The sequence below is a fragment of the Drosophila subobscura genome, chromosome E (assembly GCF_008121235.1).
Source record: "Drosophila subobscura isolate 14011-0131.10 chromosome E, UCBerk_Dsub_1.0, whole genome shotgun sequence".
NCBI classification, from domain to species: Eukaryota; Metazoa; Arthropoda; class Insecta; order Diptera; family Drosophilidae; genus Drosophila; species Drosophila subobscura.
Genome location: NC_048531.1, coordinates 9889358 through 9912787, shown reverse-complemented (window position 1 = coordinate 9912787; position 23430 = coordinate 9889358). Strand labels below are relative to the sequence as shown.

Sequence of the window (23430 nt, the reverse complement as noted above, 5' to 3'; positions counted from 1 at the left end):
AGTGCGTTGCGCCATCTAGGGACTTTGTAGCGAAGCTAAGCCAGGATCCTTGCCTAAGAGTCCTTTGGGACGGCCAACAATCATGCCTAGTGCCTGCACTACATCGGCCTGGGAGATTATCAATTCAGAAATGAAGTTCAGTTCATATCACCATGACCGGCCCGGCATTCTGTTTCGAAATTTAATTTCACATTCTTCAAATACAAAAAAAGGAGAATCGCCCTAAAGTAGTTTTATGTTTGTAGCCGTCAACCATTAACCATACAACGCTGAACCTAAGACTTGGGTTGTTTGGCCTGCTTCTCCTTCTTGGCGGCTTCAGTTTCAGCCTGCAGTTTGTTGTACTTCTCGATCAGCTTCTCTACATCGGGCTTCTCCAGCACACTGTAGACGGTGGTGTTATTGACGCGTTGCAAGGTGGCCATCTCGACCTTCTCGGGCGTCAGCTTGGTGGTGTCCAGAGTCATGCTGAGCACCTTCACGGCCAGATCCTTGGCCTCCTCCAGCTTTATGGATGGTTTGTCGGCCAGTTCCTGCTTCAGCATAGAAATGGCGGCGCCAAAGTTGTTGCCAATGCAAGTGGCCTTCCAGCCGCCGTAGTTGCCGCTGGGATCGGACTGGTACAGCTGATAGCCGTACTTGTTGTCCCAGCCCATGTACAGCAGGGACACGCCGAAGGGACGCTTGCCACCGTACTGAGTGTACGCTTGCTTGATGTCGCACAAGTGGGACACCAGCTGCTCGCATGGAATCACCTCGCCATAGCTGAACTGGTAGCGCTGGGCAATCAAACGCAGCTCGGCGGTCAGCACATTGGCATCGGATGTGATGCCGGCCACAGAGCATACCATGTTCCTGCAAGTCATTCATGTTCAACACTGTTCACAGAGGTACGGGAATAGCGCTACTCACTCGTTCAGGCGATAGATCTTCTCGGAGGGTATGGCGCTGTCCAGCAATTTGTTGGTGCTGCGGCATTCAGCGGCTAGCAAAATGCCGTCTTCGGCCAGTATGCCGAGGCAAGTGCCGGCATGAGAGATGGCCTCCATGGCGTATTCGACCTGGTAGAGGCGTCCCTCTGGCGAGAAAATCGTGGTGCGGGAATCATAGCGACGCGCCTAACAATAAGAGTATGATAAACAAATCTAAACTCAAGCGGACCCCATTAGAGCGGTTACAGTGCACAACCGGCTGCATTTTGCATTTACTTACCATTGTTACTGATTTTATAAATTTACGAGTTTATTTTGCAAATGGAAACGAAATTTACTTGTCATTCAATGCCGGCAGTGTGACCGCGAATTTATCGATCAAATATACCACCTGACCCGCACAAACATACTGAAATATTCTTTCTTTTAAAAATATACCGCAATCTTAAATCAAATTCCTCGATTTTGATGTTCTATTTAATATTACTAGCTTGTTAGGACTTTCAACACCGAACATATAATTTTATTCTATTGTTCGTCCGATTCCCTGAAAGATTTGTTAGTGAAAGAACTCAGCATGAATGGATGGCTTGTAAAACAACTCTTTAGCCAAAACGCTTGTTTTTTACATTGTAACTACACTTTCAAAATACCAACATGCTGTAAGGTTGCCAGAAAGTCCATCTATATACTTTGTTGTAGTTTTCGGTATATTTCTGGGGTATAAATTCCACGGTCATACACTTGCTTGCATATACGCGCGAATTTTTTAATTAATTGTTGTTTTTTGATTAATAATTGTTGTTCATGGGTTACAATGGGCGACATTCTCAGCGTAAGTTAAGATCCTACTAAGTAAGTTGTTTGATTAACGCTGTACTTTGCAGAACTGTGATCTCTTCAAGAAGCTGGGGATCGACAGCTCCAATCAATGGCTTCTATACGACGAAAAGCTGGAGAAGTTCTTCAAATATCTGTCTGTGAGTATTACGGATGACAACATCCTGACAGAGCTGGAGGTACTGGAGCGCGATGAAATGCAGCAGCGTGCAAAGTGGCTAAAAGGATCGGAACTGCAAATGAAGCAGCAGGAGATCGAAGCAGACAATCCTGGCCTGCTCACCCACACGCAGCAGGATGTGGACGCACTGACGGCGATGAGTGCAGCGATTCAAGAGGCAACCACCGATTATGCCAGACTAATTGAGAACATGGTGTAAGTGCCACAGACTCCACGAAACGCTGTCATATTTATTCAATCTTCTGCAGCAACTCCAAGCACTCCATAAATAATAACCTTAGCGAGTTGGAATGTGCAGCTGCCGCACTGCAAACCACTGAAAAGAGTCTGTTGAGCGAGTGCCAAGAGAAAGCCAAGCAACTGGAGGAGCTGCAGGCTGAGACCTGCAAGCTGAGCAGCGAGGCCAAGAAGGCGTTCATATCCCAGCCGATGCCGGCGCTCTTTATGCACCAACTGCCGCTGGAGCAGTACTTCCTCAAGTGCGACTCCTTCATGCAGTATTTCACGCTCTACATCAAGGAGAACTTCAAGATACAGGAGGCAAACGAGTTCAAGACCGCCGAAGTCAATATGCTGCATGAGAAGGGCAAGTTGGAGAGCCTAGAGCGGGGGTGCGTCAAAGTCTATAATCGGAAGAGACAAAAACTAACATAAATATCCTTGGTTGCAGCATTCAGTATTATGCACTTGCCTTCATTAAGAAGAAGGCCAAGGCCAAGGCCACTCAGGCCATCATAGACCATTTGGATCTGGGGCAGATCCATTGCCTCAGCGCAGCAGAGATGGTGCGGGAAACGCACGAGCTGCAGCTGCTCAACGAACACCATCTGAAGAACATCCACGACACACTCATGAACGACGTCTGCAGCCTCGTCCAGCAGCACACCGAGCAGCGCATCGAGCTGGTTCTCTATGAAAACACAAAGGAAAAGTTGCAGCGGGCACTGCGACGGCGCGAAAGCGACCAGCAGCTGACCAAAATCATATCCGATGCCCTGTCCAATGCGGAGCTCGTTTGGATCATCATCCAGTTGGACTTGGAGAAGAAGCGCAACTCGCTGGACACCTCGGAGGCGCTGTGCAGCCAGGCCCAGGCCTCGTGGCAGCGTGTGCAGGCAATGCGCTCGATTAATAGCAGCCATCAAGGCATCTGTTCGCAATTCTTGCAGGATATAGCCAGCCAGCTGTCGGCACATCTGGGCCACAACATACGCGCCGGCGAGGCCAAGAGCTGCCTCTACGAGTACGAAAAGTTTGGCCGTCTGCTGTCGTACGCTTTCCAGAGCATGCTCAACCGAAAGTCCACTGTCACGGCCCAGGATCAGCTGGCAGAACTGTGAGTAAACGAAACATTCCGCTGGCAGGTGGAGTTCCTCATGCTGTTTACTTCTAGCAAGCGACTGGAGCACACGCTGAGCCCCTTTGTCTACGATTCGCCCGTGAAGCAGCCCATGCTGGACAAGGTTCGCTTCTTGTATCCCATCTACAGAGTCGCCCAGGAGCAGACTCGTCTCGATGAGATGATGCGACATCTGCGCACGGAGTTCCAGGAGAACATTGTGGGGCGCATGGTAAGTGGCTGCCTCCTCCCAGGCTCTCGCTGTCATTGATTGCTCGATATTTGCAGGAGCGGGACAAGCTTTGGCGTTACAAAATGCTTCTATGGATCTGGTTCCTCAGGGAGCCGCAGCGCATGCTCTACGCCATCGATGAGGTGAAGAAGGCAGCGGCCAAGGTGCCCGCCTTAACCACCAGCATGCGTCGTCCCGGCGGTGGGCTGCAACGCAAATGATAAATGATAAAAGCTGAATTCGATCAATGCAAGTTTTATGTTTGTTAATGAATAAATTATTAATGTCTGCTCAGAAAGGGATGCTGTGCTGATTGAAGACGAAATCCACCAAGCAGACGCATTAATTGCCGGCAGCACGCGACAACGTTTCCAGGCGATTGCCATTCAAGTGCCGTCGAGCAGCAACAAGTGGAAACCATAAAACCATGTCCTCTTGCACGCTTAACCTAGACCCATTCCGATGCCCATTCCCATTCCAATTCCCATTCCTGTTGGCTGGCAATTCGCGGGCCTGCCATTGGCCACGCGGCCATCGTGCGGGCTTCGTGGCTCGTCTGCCGAATGGATTTCATGGCCTATAAAAGGACGAGCAGCCTTAGCCTGTGGCTCATTCGATGTACGTCTTGCGCGACAGATTTCTCTCTCTATAATCCTTCGGTTATTGTTCAAGAACAGTGAAAGTGTCTCAAAGTTAATCTAAATTGTGGAAAAATTACCCAACTGCTGACTGGCTGGCTGTGTGCTCAAAGTTTAAGTTTAAAGCAACGCAGAAAGGAGTTCAGTGGATAATGATTTGCGAGTCATTACGCATTGTTGTTGCTGTAATTTGAATTAATTTCAAATTTCTATGTAGCCCCCGAAGGCGCTTGGGGGTAGTGCACGATAAATTCAAGTTTTCGGCTTGAATAAATGGAATTTAAATTTGAAATTTGTGCCGCGATTATAAGGAAATTCCATTCCAGTCCACAATATGCAGCTGCTGTTCCGCTCCAGCGTCTCTGTGCTCTTCCTGTTGCTGGCCAACTGCTTTAGCACACACAAAAATGCCAAGCGCAACGAGATCGACTCCTGGGAGGACCTCACCAAAGAGATTAGCTTCGATACAACCACCACGCTGCTTGGCTTCAATGCCAGCGACACGCTCGACAATAAGATGTTTGAGCGAAGCAATGCCAGGGACTCGAAGCATCAGCAGCTGGGCCGCATGACGGAGAGCGAATTCAGCCAGATGCGTGTCTACAATGTGGGCGTGCTGATGGCCTCGCACTTGGGTAAGTCACTGAGCTGGGGGCCTGCTGGTCATTCGATTGATTCGACATTGCAGATTCCCCATTCGATCTGGAGCGCTGCGGACCGGCCGTGGACCTGGCCTTGGATCAAATAAACAAAGTCTTTCTGCGACCCCACAACATTACGCTGCTGAAAAAGAAGGCCAGGTGAGTGGACAGTGTCTGTCCATGCTCCTACCTACCACTTTTCTACCCCTCCGCCTGCAGTTATCCATCCTGCTCGGGCGCCCGTGCTCCCGGACTGGCTGCAGACATGCACTTTCAGGACGACGTCATCGCCTTCATTGGACCAGCCTGTGCATTCGCCCTCGAGCCGGTGGCTCGTCTGGCCGCCTACTGGAACACGCCCATCATCACAGGCATGGGGGATCAGGTATGCGTAAGACAACGTCAACGCCTGCGATTTGCGTGTGGAGCGCGCACAGCACGCCGCTTTCAATAATGCGGAACTGGCTTAGTCCTCAGTCCTCAGTCCTCAGTCCCCTCCAGTCTCCCATTCCCATTCCCATTCCAGTTTGAGGCAATCACATTTAGTCCTCTTAATTGTCGTACGCTTGACATTGGCAATTAAATGGGTTCGGGGCTTCCCGGCCATCGCTCAATGGGTCTTTAATTTGAATTTAAGTTTTGCTCTGCCATTTCCCTCCTTCCTGCTGCTGCTGCTGCTGCCTGCCTGCGCCAGCCACCTTCCTCGGAGGGTGAGCTGACGGTGACGTCTGGCATCCTGGGCAGAATACACAAGTGGAAGAACGAGAATACGGTAAGTGGATGAGGGTCCCTTGATCCGCATGTTCCCTGCCGTGGCAGAGTTTTATATTCGCTGTAGAATTTCCAGGGAATGTTCAAGGACAAGTCCAAGTATCCCACACTCACGCGCATGTCCTACTGCCAGTGCAGGCTCATCCTGGTCTTTGCCAGCGTCTTTCGGCAGTTCAATTGGAAGCATGTGGCCCTGCTGGTGGACAGATCGGAGCTCTTCTCGTGGACGGTGGGCAAGAATCTCGAGTACGGCCTCAGGCAGGAGGGTTTGCTGAGCTTTGTCCGCGAGCTAAATGGCAACGAGGAGGAGATTTATGAGAACTATCTAAGGGATGCGAGCATGTATGCCAGAGGTAGCTAATCTTCACGCTGATTTGCTCACTTAATTCCACATAATTGATCTTTCTCAGTCGTCATTTTATCGGTTCGCGGGGTTCTGGTGCGAAAATTCATGCTGGCTGCCCACAGCCTGGGCATGACCAATGGCGAGTGGGTCTTCCTGGACGTGGAGATATTCCAGAGCGACTACTGGGGCGACAAGGGCTGGGAGCTGAAGGACGAGCACGATGCCCGTGCCCGCAAGGCATACGAGGCCCTGCTGCGAGTGAGTCTGCTGCAGCCGACGAGTCCCAAGTTCCAGGACTTTGCGGACAATGTCCGCGAGAATGCGCTCTACGACTACAACTACACTTTCGGCGAGGGCGAGGAGGTGAACTTCTTCATTGGCGCCTTCTACGACGGCGTCTACCTGCTGGGCATGGCCCTGAACGAGACGCTGACCGAAGGCGGCGACATCCGGGACGGGGTGAACATTACGCGACGCATGTGGAATCGCACCTTCGAGGGCATAACCGGACACGTGCGCATCGACGACAATGGCGATCGGGATGCGGACTACTCGATCTTGGATCTGGATCCCATCAATGGCAAATTTTCAGTCGTTGCTCACTACTCCGGTGTTCACAAGTGAGATGGGAGTGGCCTCAACCATTCCTTTTTTTATTTGACATTTTCTTTTTGCAGGGAATATGCCGCGGTGCATGGCAAGAAGATCCACTGGCCGGGCGGACGGGAGGAGCCGCCGCCGGATGTGCCGCCCTGTGGCTTTCTGGGCAATTCTCCAGACTGCCATGACAATGGTATGGCCACAATCCATGGGCAGCGTTTTACTTCTGATTAATCTCTCCCCTTGCAGAGTCCACCATTATGTATTCCATATTTGGATTGTTCCTGTTTCTGGGTCTCGTTTTCCTCGTGATTTGCCTGCTGCAAAAGTAAGACTCCAATCCCCTGGCCCGTCTGTCGTTGCCTATAGCGTTCTCCCCTTTCTGGCAGGCAAATGAAGCTGAGCAAGGAGCTGAACAACATGTCCTGGCGCGTGAGACCCGACGATGTGCTCATCGAAATGGGCGGCATGTTTGGCTCCAAGGGCGGCCTGCAGCGCCTGGATGTGGAGAACATTTCGCTGCAGCAGTTTGGCATCCATTCCGGTCGTGCCTCCATAGCCAGCTTCACGTCGCTGCCGCCGCAGGTGTACACGACGATTGGCCAGTTCAAGGGCGAGCGCGTGGCCATCAAGAAGGTGAACGTGAAGAAGGTGGAGCTGACGCCGCAGCTGCTGTGGGAGATCAAGCAGGCGCGCGATGTGAGCCACGAGAACACGGTGCGGTTCGTGGGCGCCTGCATCGATCTGCCCCGTCCCACGGTGCTCATTCTCACGGAGTATTGCTCGCGCGGCAGCCTGAAGGATGTGCTGGAGAACGAGGCCATCGAGCTGGACTGGAACTTCCGCATGTCCCTCATCCACGACATTGTCAAGGGCATGAGCTATCTGCACAACAGCGATGTGGCGGCCCATGGCAAGCTGCGCTCCTGCAACTGCCTTATCGACGGTCGGTTTGTGCTCAAAATATCGGACTTTGGTCTGGCCACACTAACCACACCATCGGACTATGTGCGGGATCAGAATTATTACTTGAGTGAGTGGATCCCAAAGCTTGCACTTCCTCCTTCTTCAGAATCCCTTTCTAGAGCTCCTTTGGATCGCACCGGAACTGCTGCCTCTGACCTCCATTCCTGGCTGCTGTCCGGCCACGCAACGCGGCGATGTCTACTCCTTTGGCATTATACTGGAGGAGATTGTGAACCGTGGCGGCCCCTACCAGGAGGCGCGACAGCAGATGGACGTGCACACCATCCTGCACAAGGTGCGGCAGTGCAATGGATTTCGGCCGCTCATCAGGGAGCGAGAGTGTCCACCGGATTTGCTAGAGCTCATGGAAAAGTGCTGGGCGGACAATCAGGAGGAGCGGCCCGCCTTCTCCACGATTCGCAGCAACATACGCACCATCATGAAGTGATTATCCAACCACGCATTCAGTGTCCGAGTTAAATCTTAATCCTCATTGCAGGGGCTTCTGCGAGAATCTAATGGATGATCTGCTGAATCGCATGGAGCAGTATGCCAACAATCTGGAGAGCCTCGTGGAGGAGAAAACGCGCCAGCTGAGCCTCGAGAAGCAGCGCACGGAGGAGCTGCTGTACCAGATCCTGCCGCGACCCGTGGCCCAGCAGCTGATGGCCGGGGATCTGGTGGAGCCGGAGGAGTTCAGCAGCGTCACCATTTACTTCAGCGACATTGTGGGCTTCACGGAGCTGTGCGCCCGCAGCAGCCCCATGGATGTGGTCAACTTTCTGAACGATCTGTACAGCACCTTTGACCGGATCATCGGCTTCTACGACGTCTATAAAGTGGAGACAATTGGCGATGCCTACCTGGTGGTCTCCGGCCTGCCCGAGCCGAATGGCGATAAGCACGCTCGGGAGATCGCCCTGATGGCCCTGGACATACTGCAGGCCGTCAGCTCCTTCAACCTGAGGCACAAGCCGGAGTACAAGATCCAGATACGCATTGGCATGCACTCGGGTTCCGTCTGTGCCGGCGTTGTGGGCAAAAAGATGCCCCACTACTGTCTGTTCGGGGACACCGTGAACACAGCATCGCGAATGGAGAGCACCGGCCAGCCCGGCAAGATCCACGTGTCATCCGCCACCAAAGCGATTCTGGACAAGTTCGGCACCTTCCAGATGGAGCAGCGCGGCGATGTGGAACTCAAGGGCAAGGGCACCATGACCACCTACTGGCTGAACAGCACCAGCGAGGCCGATGCTCGTCCTCCGACGCCGCAGATCCTGAGCACCGACGAAGTGCCATTCCCACTGCTCTTTGCAGGCATGGGAAAGTGAAGCTGGCCACATCCATAGTCTATGATCTCCAATGTATCAGTATTATCTACATTTTATGTGCAAATAAAATAAACAAAGTACAAAGGAAGCTCAAAGAAAAAGCTCTCTCTTACGATCCACTTGGCTCACGTGCAGTCGTGTGGATCGTCTCAAATATTACATGTGGATAACAGCGCTGGCACGCTGCTCTCTCTTAGGATCCACTTTGCTCAGGTGCAGTCCACAGATAATATTTAATTAAGTCAATTCCATAGTTCTGAGACTTTATCCTTTCAAAAAGGCATAAACTTTGTGCAAGTCCTTGCTGTTACCATTTGAAAAGCTTTAGCTAATGTTTCTACCCTGCGAACTGTTAACCGGGGCAAGTAAACTAAACAAACAACCCCCAGAAAACCCAATGCCATCAGCTGTTCGTTTGAGCTGCAGGCGGCTGAGCTTTCCCGGTGGGGCTGGTGGGTGGTTGAGTGGGTTGGAAATATGTATTTGCGCAGAGTCGAGGAAAACGGAATTGTCACAAAAACAAAATTTGATAAAAAGAGGAATAGACCGAAAGTTACTAAAGCGGAAGAACGAAGAAAATTTCATTTAAAAATGTGTGAGCAGCATCCGGAGGAGCTCTAGCTCAAGGACGTTCGTTTCGCTGGCAGTCATGTAGATGCAGGAGGTGTCTACACCCATGCAGGAGCACCCATACACACACACACAAACATAGAGAGAGATAGAGATAGAATAAATAGTGAACCGCGTAGTGTAGCAACCGCACAACCTGTAGCCAGCAAGTCCGAGAATGAAGGTGCTGCGACTGCGAATGGCGAAGCTGATGCTGCTGGGCGTCCTGCTGGTCAATCTGATATTCCTGTACTACACCTGGAACACGCTGCTGTGGCGCCGCATCAGCCGTGTGCTGTCTGGTGGCGAAGAGTTGGAGCCGAAGGCACCCAAGCTGACGCCCAAGGAGAAGGTGCGCAACGCCAACAAGCACATAAGGAAGAGCATCACCATCGTGTTCTACGGACACTACAACTTTGAGCAGGATCTGCGGGCGAGCATCGACAGCATACTGGATGTGATACCCAATATGCCCATTCTGGTGCTCCAGGAGGGCGGCACCGAGTACGCCTATCCGCCGCTGAACTACGAACGAAATCTCACCGCTGGCGAGGATCAGACTGTGACCTTCCTGAGTCTGGCCTTTGATGTGCGACGCACGCGACAGGATCTCGATCCGCTGGCCGCCATTCACACCAAGTACGCCCTCCTCATGCCCGACAGCGTGCGGCTGAACAGCAAGAATCTGCTCCAGAAGATCCTCCGCGAGATAAACACCATCGGCGTGGCTGGGGCACAGGCGCAGGCACAGCCCAAGGAGCAGCGTGTGGCTGTTCCCCCGGAGGAGATGGTGCGCCGCATGGTGCTGGTGCCGTTTGCGGGCAATCTTAAGTCCTACAGCAGCTGCGCTCGCATGAGAATGGATCTGCCCAACTGGACGCTCGAGATTGTGGCCACAAATGATAGTCGCCGCTGCGATTTGGTGGGTATTACTTGCAGCTACTGCTGATCCATGAACTGAAAGTTGCCTCACCATTTTCCTTAGTTTCTGCAAAAGCACGCGATCCTGTTGGATGTGGCAGCGCTGGCGGCTATGCCTGAGCCTTTCTCCCTGCCCTTTCCAGAGATGCTGTACATGCAGGCAAAGATTGCCAATTTGTCGGTGAGTGCCCTACACTTTTCTATTCTGCAGTTCCCTTCCAATATTCTGAGTATCGTTGCAGACCACCGTCTTTCCACATGCCTTCCAGGAGGGCAGGCGCCTCTTTGCCTCGTTCCACACCAAGCAGCGACGCATGGATCTGCGCCGTCGCCAGTTCAAGGAGATGTACAAGCGGCTGCAGATCAAGCGAATCGTGCGAAGGGCTTACACGTTGCTCGGCAAGCCGCCGTCCAGGGAGAACAGCTGGCAGCTGCACCAAGGCGTGCTGGATGCGCAGTTTTCCAGCTCGAATGTGTCGCTGCCGCTGGTCACGGACATAGATCTGTTTGGCTGCGAGCGCACCACAAAGTCCTGCATCGGCACCGTGTACAACAATCGGCCGTTCTACTCGTATCTGGACAAGCACACGCCGCCCTGCTGCCTGGACAAGCTGCGTACGACCTTCAACCATGTGCTGGAGGAGTTCGAGAACGTGGGCATACGCTACTGGCTGGACAACAATGCGCTGAAGAGCGCCGTGGAGACGAACGCCATCTCTCCGGATGCCTACGACATTGACATCAGCTTCAATGTCCAGGACCTGGAGCGCTCCAACGCCATGAAGAAGTCGCAGAGCAAGCCGTATGTGGATAACGAAGGCTTCTACTGGATCAAGGCCACCGATGGACACTACTTCCGCGTGCAGTTCTCGAAGCCCAACCAGGTGGGCGTCAATCTGCTGCCCTACGAGATCAAAGGCGCCGAGGTGCGGGCCAGCGGCTTCTTTGGCTGGAAGGCAAGCACCTTTGCGGCTGACTTTCTGCATCCCATGTCCACGGTGCTGTTTCTAGGCAAGAGCGTCATGTGCCCCAACAATGTGCTCGAGTATCTCGAGGCCAAGCACATCAAAGTGCAGTCCCAAGATCTGGCCATGGATGATTAGAGAATAACTCCCTGCACTCTAGTCTAGTTACAATTTAGTTGAGGCTTTAGCATAGATCATGGCTGAAGGCCGAAAACTTTCACATGGATTTGATTAACGATTTATGTTCAAGTTTTTATATCTCTATTGTACAATTTTTGTGATGTTTTTGTATTGTTTCAGATGTTCCTTTGAGTTGGTTGTTAGCTAATTTGCGTATACTTGGTGGATCTTTGCATAGAACGTAAAACTAACTTAAGTCGTTCGTACTACGAATATTTTTAAAACCAAAAAACAAACTCTATACTTGAACTATTTTAAAGTGAAAATATACAATCAGAATCGACGCGCGACTCGGATTTTCACATGTTGCAGGGAGGATTAAGCTACACAAAGGGTCAGCTGGCCGTGTTGGGCATAATGTTGGCATAGAAATTGTTCCAGCTTGGCATTCTACAGAAGACTTAACAGGACTTAACAGGCAAATGTTAAAGATGTTCAAGACTGTGAGGAGGCACAATCCTCAATGGGAGAACCTCGGAGACTGCTTGGGTTTGCGTTACAATTGGCGCACATTCACTTTTAAATAAACTTTTATTATAGATGCACTTCGATCGCTGGTTGTACATCATTACCATTACGTATATGGCTGTATAAAACCATGCACCACTTGCCTGAAACTACTAAGTTTGCTGCCTCAGGCTTTTCACATAACGCACTGGAAGTTCTGGCAGATAAACGGCCACAAAGAACATTGCCGGACCGAATAAAATCATGCACAACAGCCAGTAGAGCAAGCCGACAAATGTAATGGTGTCCATATAGGATAGAAGAGGATCGAACGTTGCTGGTGTAGCTGAATGTTTTGTGTGTATAATTGTAAATTAATAACTAATATCACTAAACAACGGACTCTGTGCGAGCACTTGCATGCCGGGAGAGGTGCACGCTCCGATGTTTTCTAAAAGATGTACAGATTTCTTAAGCTGCAGGTCACTTTAGATGATGATGGCTTATCCAACGTATTGGCCAACGTGTTGGCTTCAGGCGCGCCACCTAAAAAGAAAGAATAAATTAGTAATTGGTCGAATTGTAAGCTTCATTTTGCGGCTCCTACAGCGTGCTGTGTCCTGCCCTGTTCGACGTTAACTGGCCCAGTTTGTAACCCACAAAGTTGTGTATTTTAGGGGGCAAATCACATTCTAAATACGTACGATTTTCAGCTGTTACTGACGCCAGTTAATTCGTAACTGATGCCCGTACGGACCTGCCCCTCCACACAAAAACAAACAAGTTCTAGAGTTCCACTTCTCGAGTCAGAACTTTGAGCCGAAAGCGTGACTGCATATTAAAACCTCATACAATGTTCAATGCAAAGCCAGATCTATGACAACACAAACTGGTTTACCAAGCCAAACCACCAGCCAGAGAACGTTAAGCGATTGTATTTTAAATTCAATTTCAATTGAACATTTTGACGGTTCATGGCTGGTTCCACACAAGCGCCACATAATGGCAGGCATTGAACGTTTATCAGTGGTCCAAAAAATGGCATTGCAATGGGTATATAATGTACAAGCGAGCATGTACATACGAGTAAAGCTATGTGCAAAGACTGATACGTGGAAGGGAAAAGATAAAGCAAATGATTGTGGAGTACTTTTATAACAGCCCTGGAGAGCCCTATAAGTGTCTAACTCTGAGGGAAACTCATCTATGAAGTTTCTCGCACCGCTAAGAACTTCTTAAACTGCGGAAATGTTCACCCTCTTTGTATTAGCCAGAAACTTACATGATATAAAAATAATTATCGCTGTCCTTGCGCTTGGCATTGCAGTGATTTGGATTTGCAATGGACGAGGAACTGCTCTCCGTGTGCTGGCTGCTGCAGTTCCAGTTACGGCCCCAGCGATTGGGCATGACACTGCCATTCGGATGTCCATGCTGCTGCTGATGATTTGCGAGATTGTTGTCCTTGTTGGAGCCAGCGAAGAATGACTTTACGCTATCCATGATGCGACCTTCTGTTGCTTTCGTTGTGTGGATCGCTTGGAAGTGTTTGTATATGTCGAGCCTCCGCAGAAACAGTCGAAAAATGATAAAGCTAAAAATACATATGTACATACGTATAAAGAGCATTAATTATTTATTTTGACTGAAATCTTGTTTTTATACCCGGTACTCGAAGAGTAAATAGGGTATATTGTATTTGTGCACATAACGGTTGTATGTAACGCACAGAAGGAAACGTTTCCGACCCCATAAAGTATATATATTCTTGATCAGCATCAATAGCCGAGTCTATGTCTGTCTGTCTGTCTGTCCGTCTGTCCGTCTGTCCGTCTGTCCGTCTGTCCGTCCGTCTTGTTGAGCGCCTGGATCTCAGACACCATTAAAGCTAGAGCCACCAAATTTTGCATCCATACTTCTGTATGCTCACACTGTTACAAGTGTATTTCAAAAATGAGCCACGCCCCCTTCCGCCGCCGCAAAAGGGCGAAAACCTCCCAAATCTACAATTTTGAAGATAGCAGAAAACTAAAAACCATTCCGTAGGGAATGACCATATCTATCAGATCACCAAATTGGGATACGATTGGATCATTATTATAGCCACAATGAAGAAATTAATTTGCAGTAGCCAAACCCACCCCGTCCCGCAGCATTCACACTCTGCTTCGCGCTGTTTATGGCCTGGCCCCTGACACGTCACTGCCTCTGCCTCTGCCGCTGCCTCTGCCGCTGACTCTGCCGCGACTCTGCAGTGTGTGTTTCTAGGGGAGGGTGGCGAGCTAAAGGAGCGTGTTGGCGTGAGTAGTGTTGTTGATGTAGATGACAGATGAAGAAAAAATGTAAAATTTGACAAATAACCGCTAAAGTGCAGATGTAGTACTGAGTGCCGGGTATAAAAGTTGTGACGCGTAAGAAGCGTCTCACACGTCCCTTCTCGTTTTGTTAGTGGGCTCGCTGCGGGTGCGACTCTGCCAGCGCTGTTTCCAAGCGTTTGGAATTCAATTGTTTGTTTTATTTTTGGGGTGTCGTACGATCTAAATTGATTAAATTTATGATGCAGCTGAACTACAAGTTGGGGCTTGATAAGATTTAAATACAACTTTTAAAGTAACCATTTTGTGGGCACACAATTCGTGATTGTTTTATCATTGTTCTTTATAGCAAACACATAACGAAAAAAATAAAAACATTTTAATAGGCTGTTCAAACAAAGTTCGATAAAATGGCAAACATTAAGCGGAAAGTGCGTCTTAATTTAAATTCGAGCAGTAGCTAGTAGCTACACCTACATACATACAAATGTATTTACATATATGTACATGTGTATGTACATATGTATGTATAGTGGCGCATTTATAGTGTCGATCGGTACATATTATAAATTAGCAGTTCAAAGCAGTTCACTAGCGGCACTGATAGCCGCATCTTGAGTGCCCAAAATGGCAGACACACGCGGAATCCATGGGAAATTGTTTGCATGGTCAGCTACATAGTTATTGGGTTAGTTGGACGTGGCAAGATTATTGAATGGATGTCCATGGATGTCCACGAGACTGATAAAGACGAGGTCAAGCCATTTATGGGCTATCAGCAGACCTACCTCACACACTCAATTGCCGATAAAAACTTGTGGCTTGCTGGATCTTTGACTTCAATTTCAATTGCTTTGACACTATTTCGCCCTGGACTTTACTGCCAGCTGAAAGACTAAAGCACACCTCAAATGGAACCAACGACACGACAGCGAACCGCTTTGCACAACGTCTGAATGAATTGTGCCGTGAGCCGCTTCGACTCAACTGATAAGTTCATTTCTAAAATTTCAATGCTGCCGTTTGTTTGCTTTCGTGATCTGTTGCTGCGAAATTTCTAGTTTGTTGTGATCGTTGTTTCGTTTTAGGATACATATGTACATATGTAACTGCCCATAAGCACTAATCTTTTGGTTAACTTTACATGGCCATTCTACGAAGAGTATGAAGAATTCCTTGTAAAACAACTTCCGTCTTGCCGCTTTTCGTTCTCACACTCAAGATCTCTTTTTGTGAGGTCTCTGTCTCTCTCTTTGGCTTTTGTTGTGATCTGCATGCATTGATAGGAATCACACATACATCCATATGTACATATGTAGGTGTTCACACACAATTTTTATAATTTATTGCTTGTGGACTTTAAACTTTCAGGCTCTCCTCTGTCTTATTCATGCATATGTATGTATGTACATATGTACCTATGTATGTATATATACTACATGTGGTGCAGCTATGTAAATTCCACTACTGTGGCGACTAAGTGCACACACTACACACTTTTACACAATGATAGATAGATTAATTATTAATGATTAATAGACATTCAATCAAAATTCACTGACCTAATAAACAAATGGTTAAATATTTGTATGTACGAATTATCTCTGTGTTGGCAAAGTAAGCAAACTAATTGGCGGCAAATAAACATATATGACAATCGATTGGTGCTAATAAAAATACCAAATATTGACATGATCGATAGACATTGGAAAGGCGGAATACCAAAACAGATGGCGCGAAAACTCAAAGCTTATTTCGTTTCCGACTCCCATATCCGTGGTCTTCGATGTAAATTCTGTTAAAATTTCATGAATTTCGCTTCTTACCGTTGTCAGTGTAAGCTTCTCACCCCACCTTTTGTTTGCCTGTTAATTAATGAGCTGGCCTGTTGCATTTTAGCACCATTTATACAAAAAAATGGTCAACAATAGCAAGTAATTGGGTTCCCTGGACAGGCTGACTAAATAAAAGGACGGTGCCTGGGCTCAGCGATCAACAGTAGCTTCCAGCACAACGTCTGCAATAAGTCCAATAATTCTCCAAGAACAATTCTCAAATCGACAACAGCTTAAGATGCGTCTGATTATTCTCGCACTCATCGGCGTCCTCTGCCTGGCCTTCGCCTTTGGTCAGGATCGGGTGGATCTTCTGGATGTGGCTGAACAAGGATCCGTCCATGCCGTCAACGGTGATCGCGAGGTTCGCAGTCATCATTATGATTCTCATCATGATCCTCATTATGATCCTCATCATGGTCATTATAATCATCATAACGAACATCATGATAGCCATCATGATCCTCATCATCATTATGGCCACTAAGTTCGCTAGTGGCGTGCCGCTTTCACACACTTACATGTATTTGTTTTAAAAGCATATCCGTTAATAAAAATAATTTTTGACTTAATACTACAGCGTTAAAGTATCAGTTTGGGGGCAGAGAGGGCCTACCGGCTGTTGCACCTGCCTGAATGCATTTGAATACTGCTGCACTCAGACAACGAGGCAAAGGAATTGCTAAAAGATTGAATCAATATTTGTTTTTTTGGCTTTCTATTTGTCTTTAATATTTCAAACAATTTTTATTCAAAAGTCTTGATTGGGTCATTCAACTTCCAGTATTTTACACAAAAAAGGTGTAAAGTACGTAAAATAAATATTTCGATATACAAATATTGCTGAATCAATTTTTTTGTTGACGTCTTCAGTGTCAGCCTTAGTACATCAACAATTCAATAGTCCCTAAAATAAGCTTAGTTGCAGAAAAATAATTCATCATTTGGATAAAATTATAGTCTTAGCTTTCAGAGTCCTAACTAGCTGGTAATATTAAACAGAAGATCAAAGCTTGAGGAAAACGATTTTAGATTCACGGTATATTTACAGTATATTTTGAAAATACGAAAGTATATTTCGGTATTTTTCTAAGGGTTAGGCGGCATTTTGACGGTCACACTGTCTTTTACAAATTTCCGACGTACGTGCAAGCACGGGCATTATTTTTTGTAAAACGTGAATTCAGCAACAAATCAACTAAAATGGCTTTCGGTGATGTCAAGACCCCACAGGGACTGAAGGAGTTGAACAACTTCCTGGCCAACAGCAGCTACATCAGCGGGTAAGCACTCAACACGCGGCGGCAGATTGTGAGGTTATGTAGAAGCCGCACACGTCGGCAATATATTTTTGCGTACCATGAAACTAATATAATTTGTTTTCCGCCACAGCTACACACCTAGCAAGGCCGATTTGTCTGTTTTCGATGCCCTGGGCAAGGCTCCAGCTGGAGACTACGCCCACGTTGCACGTTGGTACCGCCACATTGCCTCCTTTGAGGCTGGAGAGCGCTCGGCATGGACTGGCGCTCCCCTGCCCCAGCTGGCTGGTGGCAAACCCACAGTAGCTGCTCCGGCCAAGCCAGCTGCTGACGACGATGACGATGTCGATCTATTCGGCTCCGACGAGGAGGAGGACGCTGAGGCCGAGCGCATCAAGCAGGAGCGTGTTGCTGCCTACGCCGCCAAGAAATCAAAGAAGCCCGCCCTTATTGCCAAGTCGTCGGTGCTGCTCGATGTCAAGCCATGGGATGATGAGACCGACATGAAGGAGATGGAGAACAATGTCCGCACCATCGTTATGGACGGTCTGCTGTGGGGCGCATCCAAACTGGTGCCCGTCGGCTATGGCATCAACAAGCTGCAGATCATGTGCGTCATTGAGGACGAGAAGGTGTCCATCGATCTGCTGCAGGAGAAGATTGAGGAGTTCGAGGACTTTGTGCAGTCTGTCGATATTGCTGCCTTCAACAAGATCTAAACAGAGATTCTAACTATTTTGAATAAATCCAAGCAAAAGCAAAGCAACTAAAAGCTCCGTTGTATTTTATTGATTCGCTTAAGTGTGTGTGTGTTTGTCTCTCTATGCGAAGCTTTCTCTCTCTCTCTGCCTAGTTCTCAGCGTGAGTCTTTCGTTTGTACGCGACTCGGACTACAAAACTGAAGCGCAGTGCGCTGGAAGCTCACTTGTCCGTTAATCGCGAAAGCCTTCGTTCGTCTTTATTGTGCTATATTCAGTTGAAATAAATATATTTCGAACAATTTCGGACAACTGCTAATAATGGCTGCCAACAAATTGTGCTGCACTTTGGCGTTTGGCGCTCTACTCTGCCTGGGACTGGTGGCTCTTATTCAAGCGCAGGGTGAGTCAAATATATATTTTTTACGCGGAATCGTATCACATTGCGAGAGATGAGCTTCTATTGTGGTCGTTTTTTGTTGCCCATTTAGTGAAGTTTTGCTTTGGTCGTCTCGGGTGCTGGCTTCGTGCATTTCATTAACATTAATTAGCAATTGTATAAATATTTGTATCTTTTGTTCTGCGCCAAGACATGTTTCGTTCTTAGAGGTATTTCCCTCAGCTCCATATGCATATGTCATAGAAATCACTTTGTATTTGCATACGACAAGTATCTGGATGCTGACAAATGTTCATAAATACTTCGCGGAATGAATTCGTATGCGAGTCTAGCGCATCCATCATTAGATTAGCTAACGAGACGAGCTGGGCCGGGCCATTGACTGCGTAGCACGGAACGGCATTGCCATTGAAATTACTTCCGATTTTTATACCCCCATTACATTAGACGGAAATTAATTCATTTGAAAAATGTCTTAATAATTGCAACGTGTGGTATTCCAGGGTGAGCTCATTGGATTGATTGCATAAGTAGCTGATTAAGTCAGAAATTAAACAATTTACGGTGTGGACTTTCCATGAAAAAGGATGTACAATGTTTCAATGAAATGCTCACCGAATTATTGGGTGCCAACGGATTCGCTTTAATGCAATTTAGCAAATAATTACTTAGCTCGGAATAACCTGAACGATCCCCACCTTCGTGATGTGACAATATGCAAGTTCCCGGTCGTTGTGTGCGTGTTGTGTTATCTCTAGTGCTTTGGAAATTCCCAATTTTCATACATATGTACATATAATCCCCAGTGATTCCGATTAAGGTTGAATTTCTGAATTCCATCTGGGATTTTGACCCAATTTCTACGACTCTCAAGACTATACATTTTGCATAGAGTTCAGTGAACCCAGAAAAGAGATTACGTGGATGGGAATAAAGACAATTGATGGGTTGTTCTTGCAGAGTACTTGGAACCTCCTCCGCTTTTCAGCTTGTCGCTGTTCGTGGAAATATAATTAATTAAATTGCAAGAACAACAGGTTCTGGTCTTGATAACACCGAAATAAATTGACTCATCTTCGCCTACGGGCTGGGACCGAATCGATCCATAGAGATGTTGCCTCAATGTTGCCATTGAAAGTTGCAAAACTAGTTCGGCAGAGGCTGAAACTGCCAGCTACGCTGGAGGGAGGGCGGTAGCTTTGTGTCTCAGGTTCATGGGCGTACAGCCATTGGAATTGTTTTGTTTATTCACGTTCTTTCAACAATTTGTTCAATATATTTTTAAATTTTATGAGTCTGAAATGCGAACGATCTTGGTTCAAAAACATTCCCAAGCATCGCACATTACGGAATGCCCTGAATAAAGCGATGACATGGGTGGGTAAAAATGTGAGCAACAATTCGAGTTTTGTTTTGTTTACGTGGTTCCCGTTGCCGCTAATCGCGTGCTTGATCTCAAACTAATTCGCTCGCTCTGCTCTCTGGCCCCCAATACAGATAAGCCGGTGACGGATGTGTGCCTGGGCTGCATTTGCGAGGCCATCAGCGGATGCAATCAGACCCGATTCTGCGGCGGCGGCGTCTGCGGCCTGTTTCGCATCACCTGGGCCTACTGGTCGGACGGTGGCAAGCTGACCTTGGGCAACGAGAGCCCCCAGTCTGAGGATGGTAAGCTAAGCCTGTTCGACATTGTCGTTCTTCCATTACACAACTTGTTTTAAACTCCCATCCAGCGTATGCCAACTGCGTGAACGATCCATACTGTGCGGCCAACACCATCCAGAACTACATGACCAAGTTTGGGCAGGACTGCAACAAGGATGGGGGCATCGACTGCTATGACTACGCTGCCATCCACAAGTTGGGCGGCTATGGCTGCGGTGGGGAGCTGGCCTATCAGTATCAAACCAGTCTGCAGAGCTGCCTGAACTCATTCCAGCAACTGGACGTTCGCTCCGGACCTTGAGCGCTTGAGCATCAAACAATTAACGATAACTAATATTTAAAATAATAATTTATGGCAATGCATTTGAATTGGAGTTAGATTGTGAAATTGAGATTGATATTAAAACGATATTATGGTAAAGCAAGACGTAATGCGGTTTTTCTTATCATTTTTGCTAATCACAAAGCAGTTTTGAATAACCGTTGACAACACTGGCGCCACTCAGCGGTAATAATTGCAAGCTGCTAGTCACATTACTCACGAATTCGACGGCAGGTGTCGCTGTAGTTGCTACATTCTGCTGTAGCTTACATGAAGCAGAGTTCAATGCGAATTCCTATGCAGCTGTGTGGCACTTTGTAAGCCTCTTCCAAGACTCATTTTCGTTGCAGATTTATGCTTGTTAAATGTTAACAGCCAGTCTGAGGTGAGAGCGTGGTAAAAACTGCACTGTAATTGTTTAGTTTTATTTATTTTAGTGCTTCAAAGTTCACAGCTATAAAAGTTGTCTTAACAGCGCATGCTTCTCGCTAGAGAACGGCTCTGTTAAAAAGCTGATAGCTTAACAGCGGTAAGTTATGTTAAATTTTGCACTAAATATCTGTGAAGTTCAATGTTTTATGGATATATTGCGGTTGAAAATATATTATTTTAAGTACTTCTACTGCATTCTACTGTGGCTTACATGTAGCAGATTTCATTGGGATTTCCAATGCAATTGCCAGTTGGCAGATATTCGATTTGTGGCCCTAAAAACCGGTACTGCTGGTAGATTCCCGGGAACCTAGAGAGCTCCAGCTCGTATTTGCTGGCACCATTTGTGATTTAGATGCGGAACTGTTTCCATTGTACAAAGTAGAGCCCTCGGCATGAGTTTTGTTGTGGAATATTTGCTATGTTTGCTCCTTGCAGTGTCGCCATTGTGGGTGCAAAGTGAAGGTGAGTCCATCCCAGCCCTAAATCTGTCTACTTTATGCACTAACAATTGCATTTTAGATGATGTGCTGGACAAGCCCGTGACGGAGCTGTGCCTGACCTGCATCTGCGAGGCAATCAGCGGCTGCAATGCCACGAGGATCTGCACGAACCCGGAGAAGGGCGCCTGTGGCATTTTTCGCATCACTTGGGGCTACTGGGTGGACGCCGGCAAGCTGACCCTCGACGGGGAGCATCCCGACGCGGAGCGCGCGTTCATCAACTGCGCCAACGATCCGCACTGCGCCGCCAATGTGGTGCAGAATTACATGAAGAAATTCAATCAGGATTGCAACGAGGATGGAGAGATGGACTGCCATGACTATGCGCGGATACACAAGCTGGGTGCCTACGGCTGCCAGGCGGATTTGCCGTACAACTATCAGAGCACCTTCGAGGAGTGCATTGAGAACTACGAAGATCAGGGCATTGAGTGAACACAGAGATTGTTAATGCATGAAATAAATATCACTGGGGATCATTTCCTGTTACGCCGCCCATTGACTGCTATTTATTGAACTCGTTCTCGGCTTCAGCCAGATCTGTAGTCAGTGCTGCGAGCGATCAGTGTCTGAATAGTCGTGCAACGCATTGAATCGGCAGTGAAAAATGTACTACAAGCTGACAGTACTTTTAACGCTGGGCCTGGGCCTTGTCCTCGTGCAATCGGAGAGCCCCAAACCCATCACGGAGACATGTTTGCTGTGCATGTGTGAGGCACTGAGCGGCTGCAATGCGACGGCTGTGTGTGTGAACGGAGCCTGCGGCATCTTTCGGATCACCTGGGATCAGTGGGTGGATGCGGGCAGACTGACAGTGCCCGGCGACACACCACTCTCGGACAGCGGTGAGTGTTCGATCGATCCATGGAGAGGGTATCCATCTACAATCTTCCCTCCACAGCGTTTACCAACTGCGCCAATGATCCGCACTGTGGGGCGGACACTCTCCAGAACTACATGGTGAAGTACGGCCAGGATTGCAACGATGATCAGCAGGAGGATTGCTACGACTACGGTGCCATCCACTACATGGGTCCATTCAATTGCAAAGCCGATATGCCCTACAACTACGAGAACATCTTTAAGCGGTGTCTGCGACGTGCGCAAAGGGAGCAGCAGTCCACAGACTAAGCCGCCTAGGGGCAACCACCGATAACTAGTTTTTAGCTAATAGTTTATGGTATTTAATGTGTAAATAAACAACAATTGTGATGCAGTTGATCCGCGTAAGTCAGTTGTGCGGCAAACACGGCAACGTTAGGTCAAGTTCTCGGCTGGAAATTCAATCGGAGGCTACAAATGTTGAACAGCCTCAAGTTACTCATCAGTTTGTGGCTGCTGCTGCTGCACAGTGTGTCCGGTGATGAGGGTAAGACACGGAAATGATTTCAAACTAGAAACAATTATCCATGGGAGAGCGCAATAATTATGGTAATCCGTTGGGGGGCTGCGCTGTAAACTAAAACCGGATCGGTGCATTAAACATTTACTCACACTTATTCATGGGCAGTGGAAAACAAACCCGTCACGGAAGACTGCCTGGAGTGTCTCTGTGAGACAATGAGTGGCTGCAATGCCACCGAGATCTGTGTGAATGGGGCATGTGGCATCTTTCGCATCACCGAGGGCTACTGGGCAGAGGCGGGACAACTGACGCTGCCCAACGAGACGCCACTGTCCTCGAATGGTAAGTCCTTTGGCTGTTTCTACACCCGCAATCAGCACGTATCCTCCTGCAGCCTTCACCAATTGCGTCAATCAGCCCCACTGTGCGGCGGACACAATCCAGAATTATATGTACAAGCATGGACAGGACTGCAACGGGGATGAGCACATCGATTGCCTGGACTTTGGGGCACTGCACAAGCTGGGCAACCTGCAGTGCCGCGGCGAGCTGCCGTACATATTCGCGAAGGTGTTCAATCGCTGCCTGAAGGTCAAGCAGCGGAATGCCTCAGAGAGCCGCAATCAGACCCGCAATCAGGTGAAGATCAAATCAACATAATTGATTCTTTAATGTTTTGAAAACAATACACACACAAATACACGTACGTAC

The 23430-nt window shown here is 48.1% G+C and overlaps 11 protein-coding genes across 15 annotated transcripts; 8 read left to right on the top strand and 3 right to left on the bottom strand.

Moving 5' to 3' along the window:
- Positions 1-136: 136 nt before the first annotated feature.
- LOC117889954 (proteasome subunit alpha type-4) lies at positions 137-14619 on the bottom strand. 3 transcript variants are annotated; one of them, XM_034794510.1, is made up of 4 exons: positions 1213-1348; positions 913-1118; positions 241-855; positions 137-210 (listed from the first exon to the last, which is right to left on the bottom strand). In XM_034794510.1, exons 1-3 carry the CDS (start codon positions 1213-1215, stop codon positions 276-278), a joined length of 789 nt encoding a protein of 262 aa, XP_034650401.1. In that variant the 5' UTR covers positions 1216-1348; the 3' UTR covers positions 137-210; positions 241-275. The 3 variants fall into 3 exon arrangements, with proteins under 3 accessions (XP_034650401.1, XP_034650402.1, XP_034650400.1); XM_034794511.1 differs by lacking the exons at positions 137-210; positions 1213-1348 and adding an exon at positions 14592-14619 and having other exon boundaries at positions 218-855; XM_034794509.1 differs by lacking the exon at positions 137-210 and having other exon boundaries at positions 218-855.
- Positions 1735-3785, top strand: LOC117889952 (augmin complex subunit dgt3). Its single transcript, XM_034794507.1, has 6 exons — positions 1735-1767; positions 1820-2148; positions 2202-2564; positions 2624-3289; positions 3347-3524; positions 3581-3785. The coding sequence occupies exons 1-6, from the start codon at positions 1750-1752 to the stop codon at positions 3743-3745; spliced, it is 1719 nt and encodes a 572-aa protein (XP_034650398.1). The 5' UTR covers positions 1735-1749; the 3' UTR covers positions 3746-3785.
- On the top strand, positions 4497-8897 carry LOC117892463 (atrial natriuretic peptide receptor 1). Its single transcript, XM_034798713.1, has 11 exons — positions 4497-4797; positions 4851-4962; positions 5023-5188; positions 5498-5575; positions 5651-5927; positions 5985-6540; positions 6598-6713; positions 6770-6848; positions 6910-7553; positions 7606-7930; positions 7986-8897. Exons 1-11 carry the CDS (start codon positions 4497-4499, stop codon positions 8818-8820), a joined length of 3489 nt encoding a protein of 1162 aa, XP_034654604.1. The 3' UTR covers positions 8821-8897.
- On the top strand, positions 9053-11778 carry LOC117889948 (fukutin-related protein). Its single transcript, XM_034794487.1, has 3 exons — positions 9053-10351; positions 10415-10531; positions 10593-11778. The coding sequence occupies exons 1-3, from the start codon at positions 9608-9610 to the stop codon at positions 11451-11453; spliced, it is 1722 nt and encodes a 573-aa protein (XP_034650378.1). The 5' UTR covers positions 9053-9607; the 3' UTR covers positions 11454-11778.
- On the bottom strand, positions 12011-12296 carry LOC117889962. The gene has a single exon (XM_034794523.1). The coding sequence runs from the start codon at positions 12251-12253 to the stop codon at positions 12116-12118; it is 138 nt and encodes a 45-aa protein (XP_034650414.1). The 5' UTR covers positions 12254-12296; the 3' UTR covers positions 12011-12115.
- LOC117889961 lies at positions 12400-15902 on the bottom strand. Of its 3 annotated transcripts, none has more exons than XM_034794520.1 (3): positions 15820-15902; positions 13225-13536; positions 12400-12488 (listed from the first exon to the last, which is right to left on the bottom strand). In XM_034794520.1, the coding sequence occupies exons 2-3, from the start codon at positions 13443-13445 to the stop codon at positions 12476-12478; spliced, it is 234 nt and encodes a 77-aa protein (XP_034650411.1). In that variant the 5' UTR covers positions 13446-13536; positions 15820-15902; the 3' UTR covers positions 12400-12475. The 3 variants fall into 3 exon arrangements, with proteins under 3 accessions (XP_034650411.1, XP_034650410.1, XP_034650413.1); XM_034794519.1 differs by lacking the exon at positions 15820-15902 and adding an exon at positions 15046-15321; XM_034794522.1 differs by lacking the exon at positions 15820-15902 and adding an exon at positions 15164-15180.
- A 1307-nt stretch (positions 15903-17209) lies between these two features.
- On the top strand, positions 17210-18126 carry LOC117889955 (probable elongation factor 1-beta). Its single transcript, XM_034794512.1, has 2 exons — positions 17210-17375; positions 17485-18126. Exons 1-2 carry the CDS (start codon positions 17296-17298, stop codon positions 18071-18073), a joined length of 669 nt encoding a protein of 222 aa, XP_034650403.1. The 5' UTR covers positions 17210-17295; the 3' UTR covers positions 18074-18126.
- Positions 18127-18271: 145 nt separating this feature from the next.
- Positions 18272-20544, top strand: LOC117889958 (lysozyme). Its single transcript, XM_034794516.1, has 3 exons — positions 18272-18455; positions 19950-20120; positions 20186-20544. The coding sequence occupies exons 1-3, from the start codon at positions 18374-18376 to the stop codon at positions 20416-20418; spliced, it is 486 nt and encodes a 161-aa protein (XP_034650407.1). The 5' UTR covers positions 18272-18373; the 3' UTR covers positions 20419-20544.
- A 686-nt stretch (positions 20545-21230) lies between these two features.
- On the top strand, positions 21231-21863 carry LOC117889959 (lysozyme). The gene is made up of 2 exons (XM_034794517.1): positions 21231-21336; positions 21394-21863. Exons 1-2 carry the CDS (start codon positions 21267-21269, stop codon positions 21807-21809), a joined length of 486 nt encoding a protein of 161 aa, XP_034650408.1. The 5' UTR covers positions 21231-21266; the 3' UTR covers positions 21810-21863.
- A 44-nt stretch (positions 21864-21907) lies between these two features.
- On the top strand, positions 21908-22522 carry LOC117889960 (lysozyme). Its single transcript, XM_034794518.1, has 2 exons — positions 21908-22219; positions 22276-22522. The coding sequence occupies exons 1-2, from the start codon at positions 21982-21984 to the stop codon at positions 22503-22505; spliced, it is 468 nt and encodes a 155-aa protein (XP_034650409.1). The 5' UTR covers positions 21908-21981; the 3' UTR covers positions 22506-22522.
- An 80-nt stretch (positions 22523-22602) lies between these two features.
- On the top strand, positions 22603-23394 carry LOC117889956 (lysozyme 2). Its single transcript, XM_034794514.1, has 3 exons — positions 22603-22743; positions 22885-23061; positions 23114-23394. The coding sequence occupies exons 1-3, from the start codon at positions 22674-22676 to the stop codon at positions 23377-23379; spliced, it is 513 nt and encodes a 170-aa protein (XP_034650405.1). The 5' UTR covers positions 22603-22673; the 3' UTR covers positions 23380-23394.
- Positions 23395-23430: the final 36 nt, after the last annotated feature.

Bases quoted from the DNA above. Each gene is read 5' to 3' on its own strand.
- LOC117889954 (XM_034794511.1), bottom strand. The intron at 856-912 runs GTGAGTAGCGCT...AATGACTTGCAG, and splicing joins AAGATCTATCGCCTGAACGA to GAACATGGTATGCTCTGTGG.
- LOC117889961 (XM_034794520.1), bottom strand. From the start codon at position 13,445: ATGGATAGCGTAAAGTCATTCTTCGCTGGCTCCAACAAGGACAACAAT.
- LOC117889948 (XM_034794487.1), top strand. From the start codon at position 9,608: ATGAAGGTGCTGCGACTGCGAATGGCGAAGCTGATGCTGCTGGGCGTC. The intron at 10,352-10,414 runs GTGGGTATTACT...CATTTTCCTTAG, and splicing joins ATAGTCGCCGCTGCGATTTG to TTTCTGCAAAAGCACGCGAT. The intron at 10,532-10,592 runs GTGAGTGCCCTA...GTATCGTTGCAG, and splicing joins CAAAGATTGCCAATTTGTCG to ACCACCGTCTTTCCACATGC.
- LOC117889960 (XM_034794518.1), top strand. From the start codon at position 21,982: ATGTACTACAAGCTGACAGTACTTTTAACGCTGGGCCTGGGCCTTGTC. The intron at 22,220-22,275 runs GTGAGTGTTCGA...TTCCCTCCACAG, and splicing joins CACACCACTCTCGGACAGCG to CGTTTACCAACTGCGCCAAT.
- LOC117889956 (XM_034794514.1), top strand. From the start codon at position 22,674: ATGTTGAACAGCCTCAAGTTACTCATCAGTTTGTGGCTGCTGCTGCTG. The intron at 22,744-22,884 runs GTAAGACACGGA...ATTCATGGGCAG, and splicing joins CAGTGTGTCCGGTGATGAGG to TGGAAAACAAACCCGTCACG. The intron at 23,062-23,113 runs GTAAGTCCTTTG...ATCCTCCTGCAG, and splicing joins GACGCCACTGTCCTCGAATG to CCTTCACCAATTGCGTCAAT.
- LOC117889962 (XM_034794523.1), bottom strand. From the start codon at position 12,253: ATGGACACCATTACATTTGTCGGCTTGCTCTACTGGCTGTTGTGCATG.
- LOC117892463 (XM_034798713.1), top strand. From the start codon at position 4,497: ATGCAGCTGCTGTTCCGCTCCAGCGTCTCTGTGCTCTTCCTGTTGCTG. The intron at 5,189-5,497 runs GTATGCGTAAGA...TGCCTGCGCCAG, and splicing joins TCACAGGCATGGGGGATCAG to CCACCTTCCTCGGAGGGTGA. The intron at 6,849-6,909 runs GTAAGACTCCAA...CCTTTCTGGCAG, and splicing joins GTGATTTGCCTGCTGCAAAA to GCAAATGAAGCTGAGCAAGG.
- LOC117889952 (XM_034794507.1), top strand. The intron at 2,149-2,201 runs GTAAGTGCCACA...AATCTTCTGCAG, and splicing joins AGACTAATTGAGAACATGGT to CAACTCCAAGCACTCCATAA. The intron at 3,525-3,580 runs GTAAGTGGCTGC...CGATATTTGCAG, and splicing joins AGAACATTGTGGGGCGCATG to GAGCGGGACAAGCTTTGGCG.
- LOC117889958 (XM_034794516.1), top strand. From the start codon at position 18,374: ATGGCTGCCAACAAATTGTGCTGCACTTTGGCGTTTGGCGCTCTACTC. The intron at 18,456-19,949 runs GTGAGTCAAATA...CCCCCAATACAG, and splicing joins GGCTCTTATTCAAGCGCAGG to ATAAGCCGGTGACGGATGTG. The intron at 20,121-20,185 runs GTAAGCTAAGCC...ACTCCCATCCAG, and splicing joins GAGCCCCCAGTCTGAGGATG to CGTATGCCAACTGCGTGAAC.
- LOC117889959 (XM_034794517.1), top strand. From the start codon at position 21,267: ATGAGTTTTGTTGTGGAATATTTGCTATGTTTGCTCCTTGCAGTGTCG. The intron at 21,337-21,393 runs GTGAGTCCATCC...ATTGCATTTTAG, and splicing joins ATTGTGGGTGCAAAGTGAAG to ATGATGTGCTGGACAAGCCC.
- LOC117889955 (XM_034794512.1), top strand. From the start codon at position 17,296: ATGGCTTTCGGTGATGTCAAGACCCCACAGGGACTGAAGGAGTTGAAC. The intron at 17,376-17,484 runs GTAAGCACTCAA...TTTCCGCCACAG, and splicing joins AACAGCAGCTACATCAGCGG to CTACACACCTAGCAAGGCCG.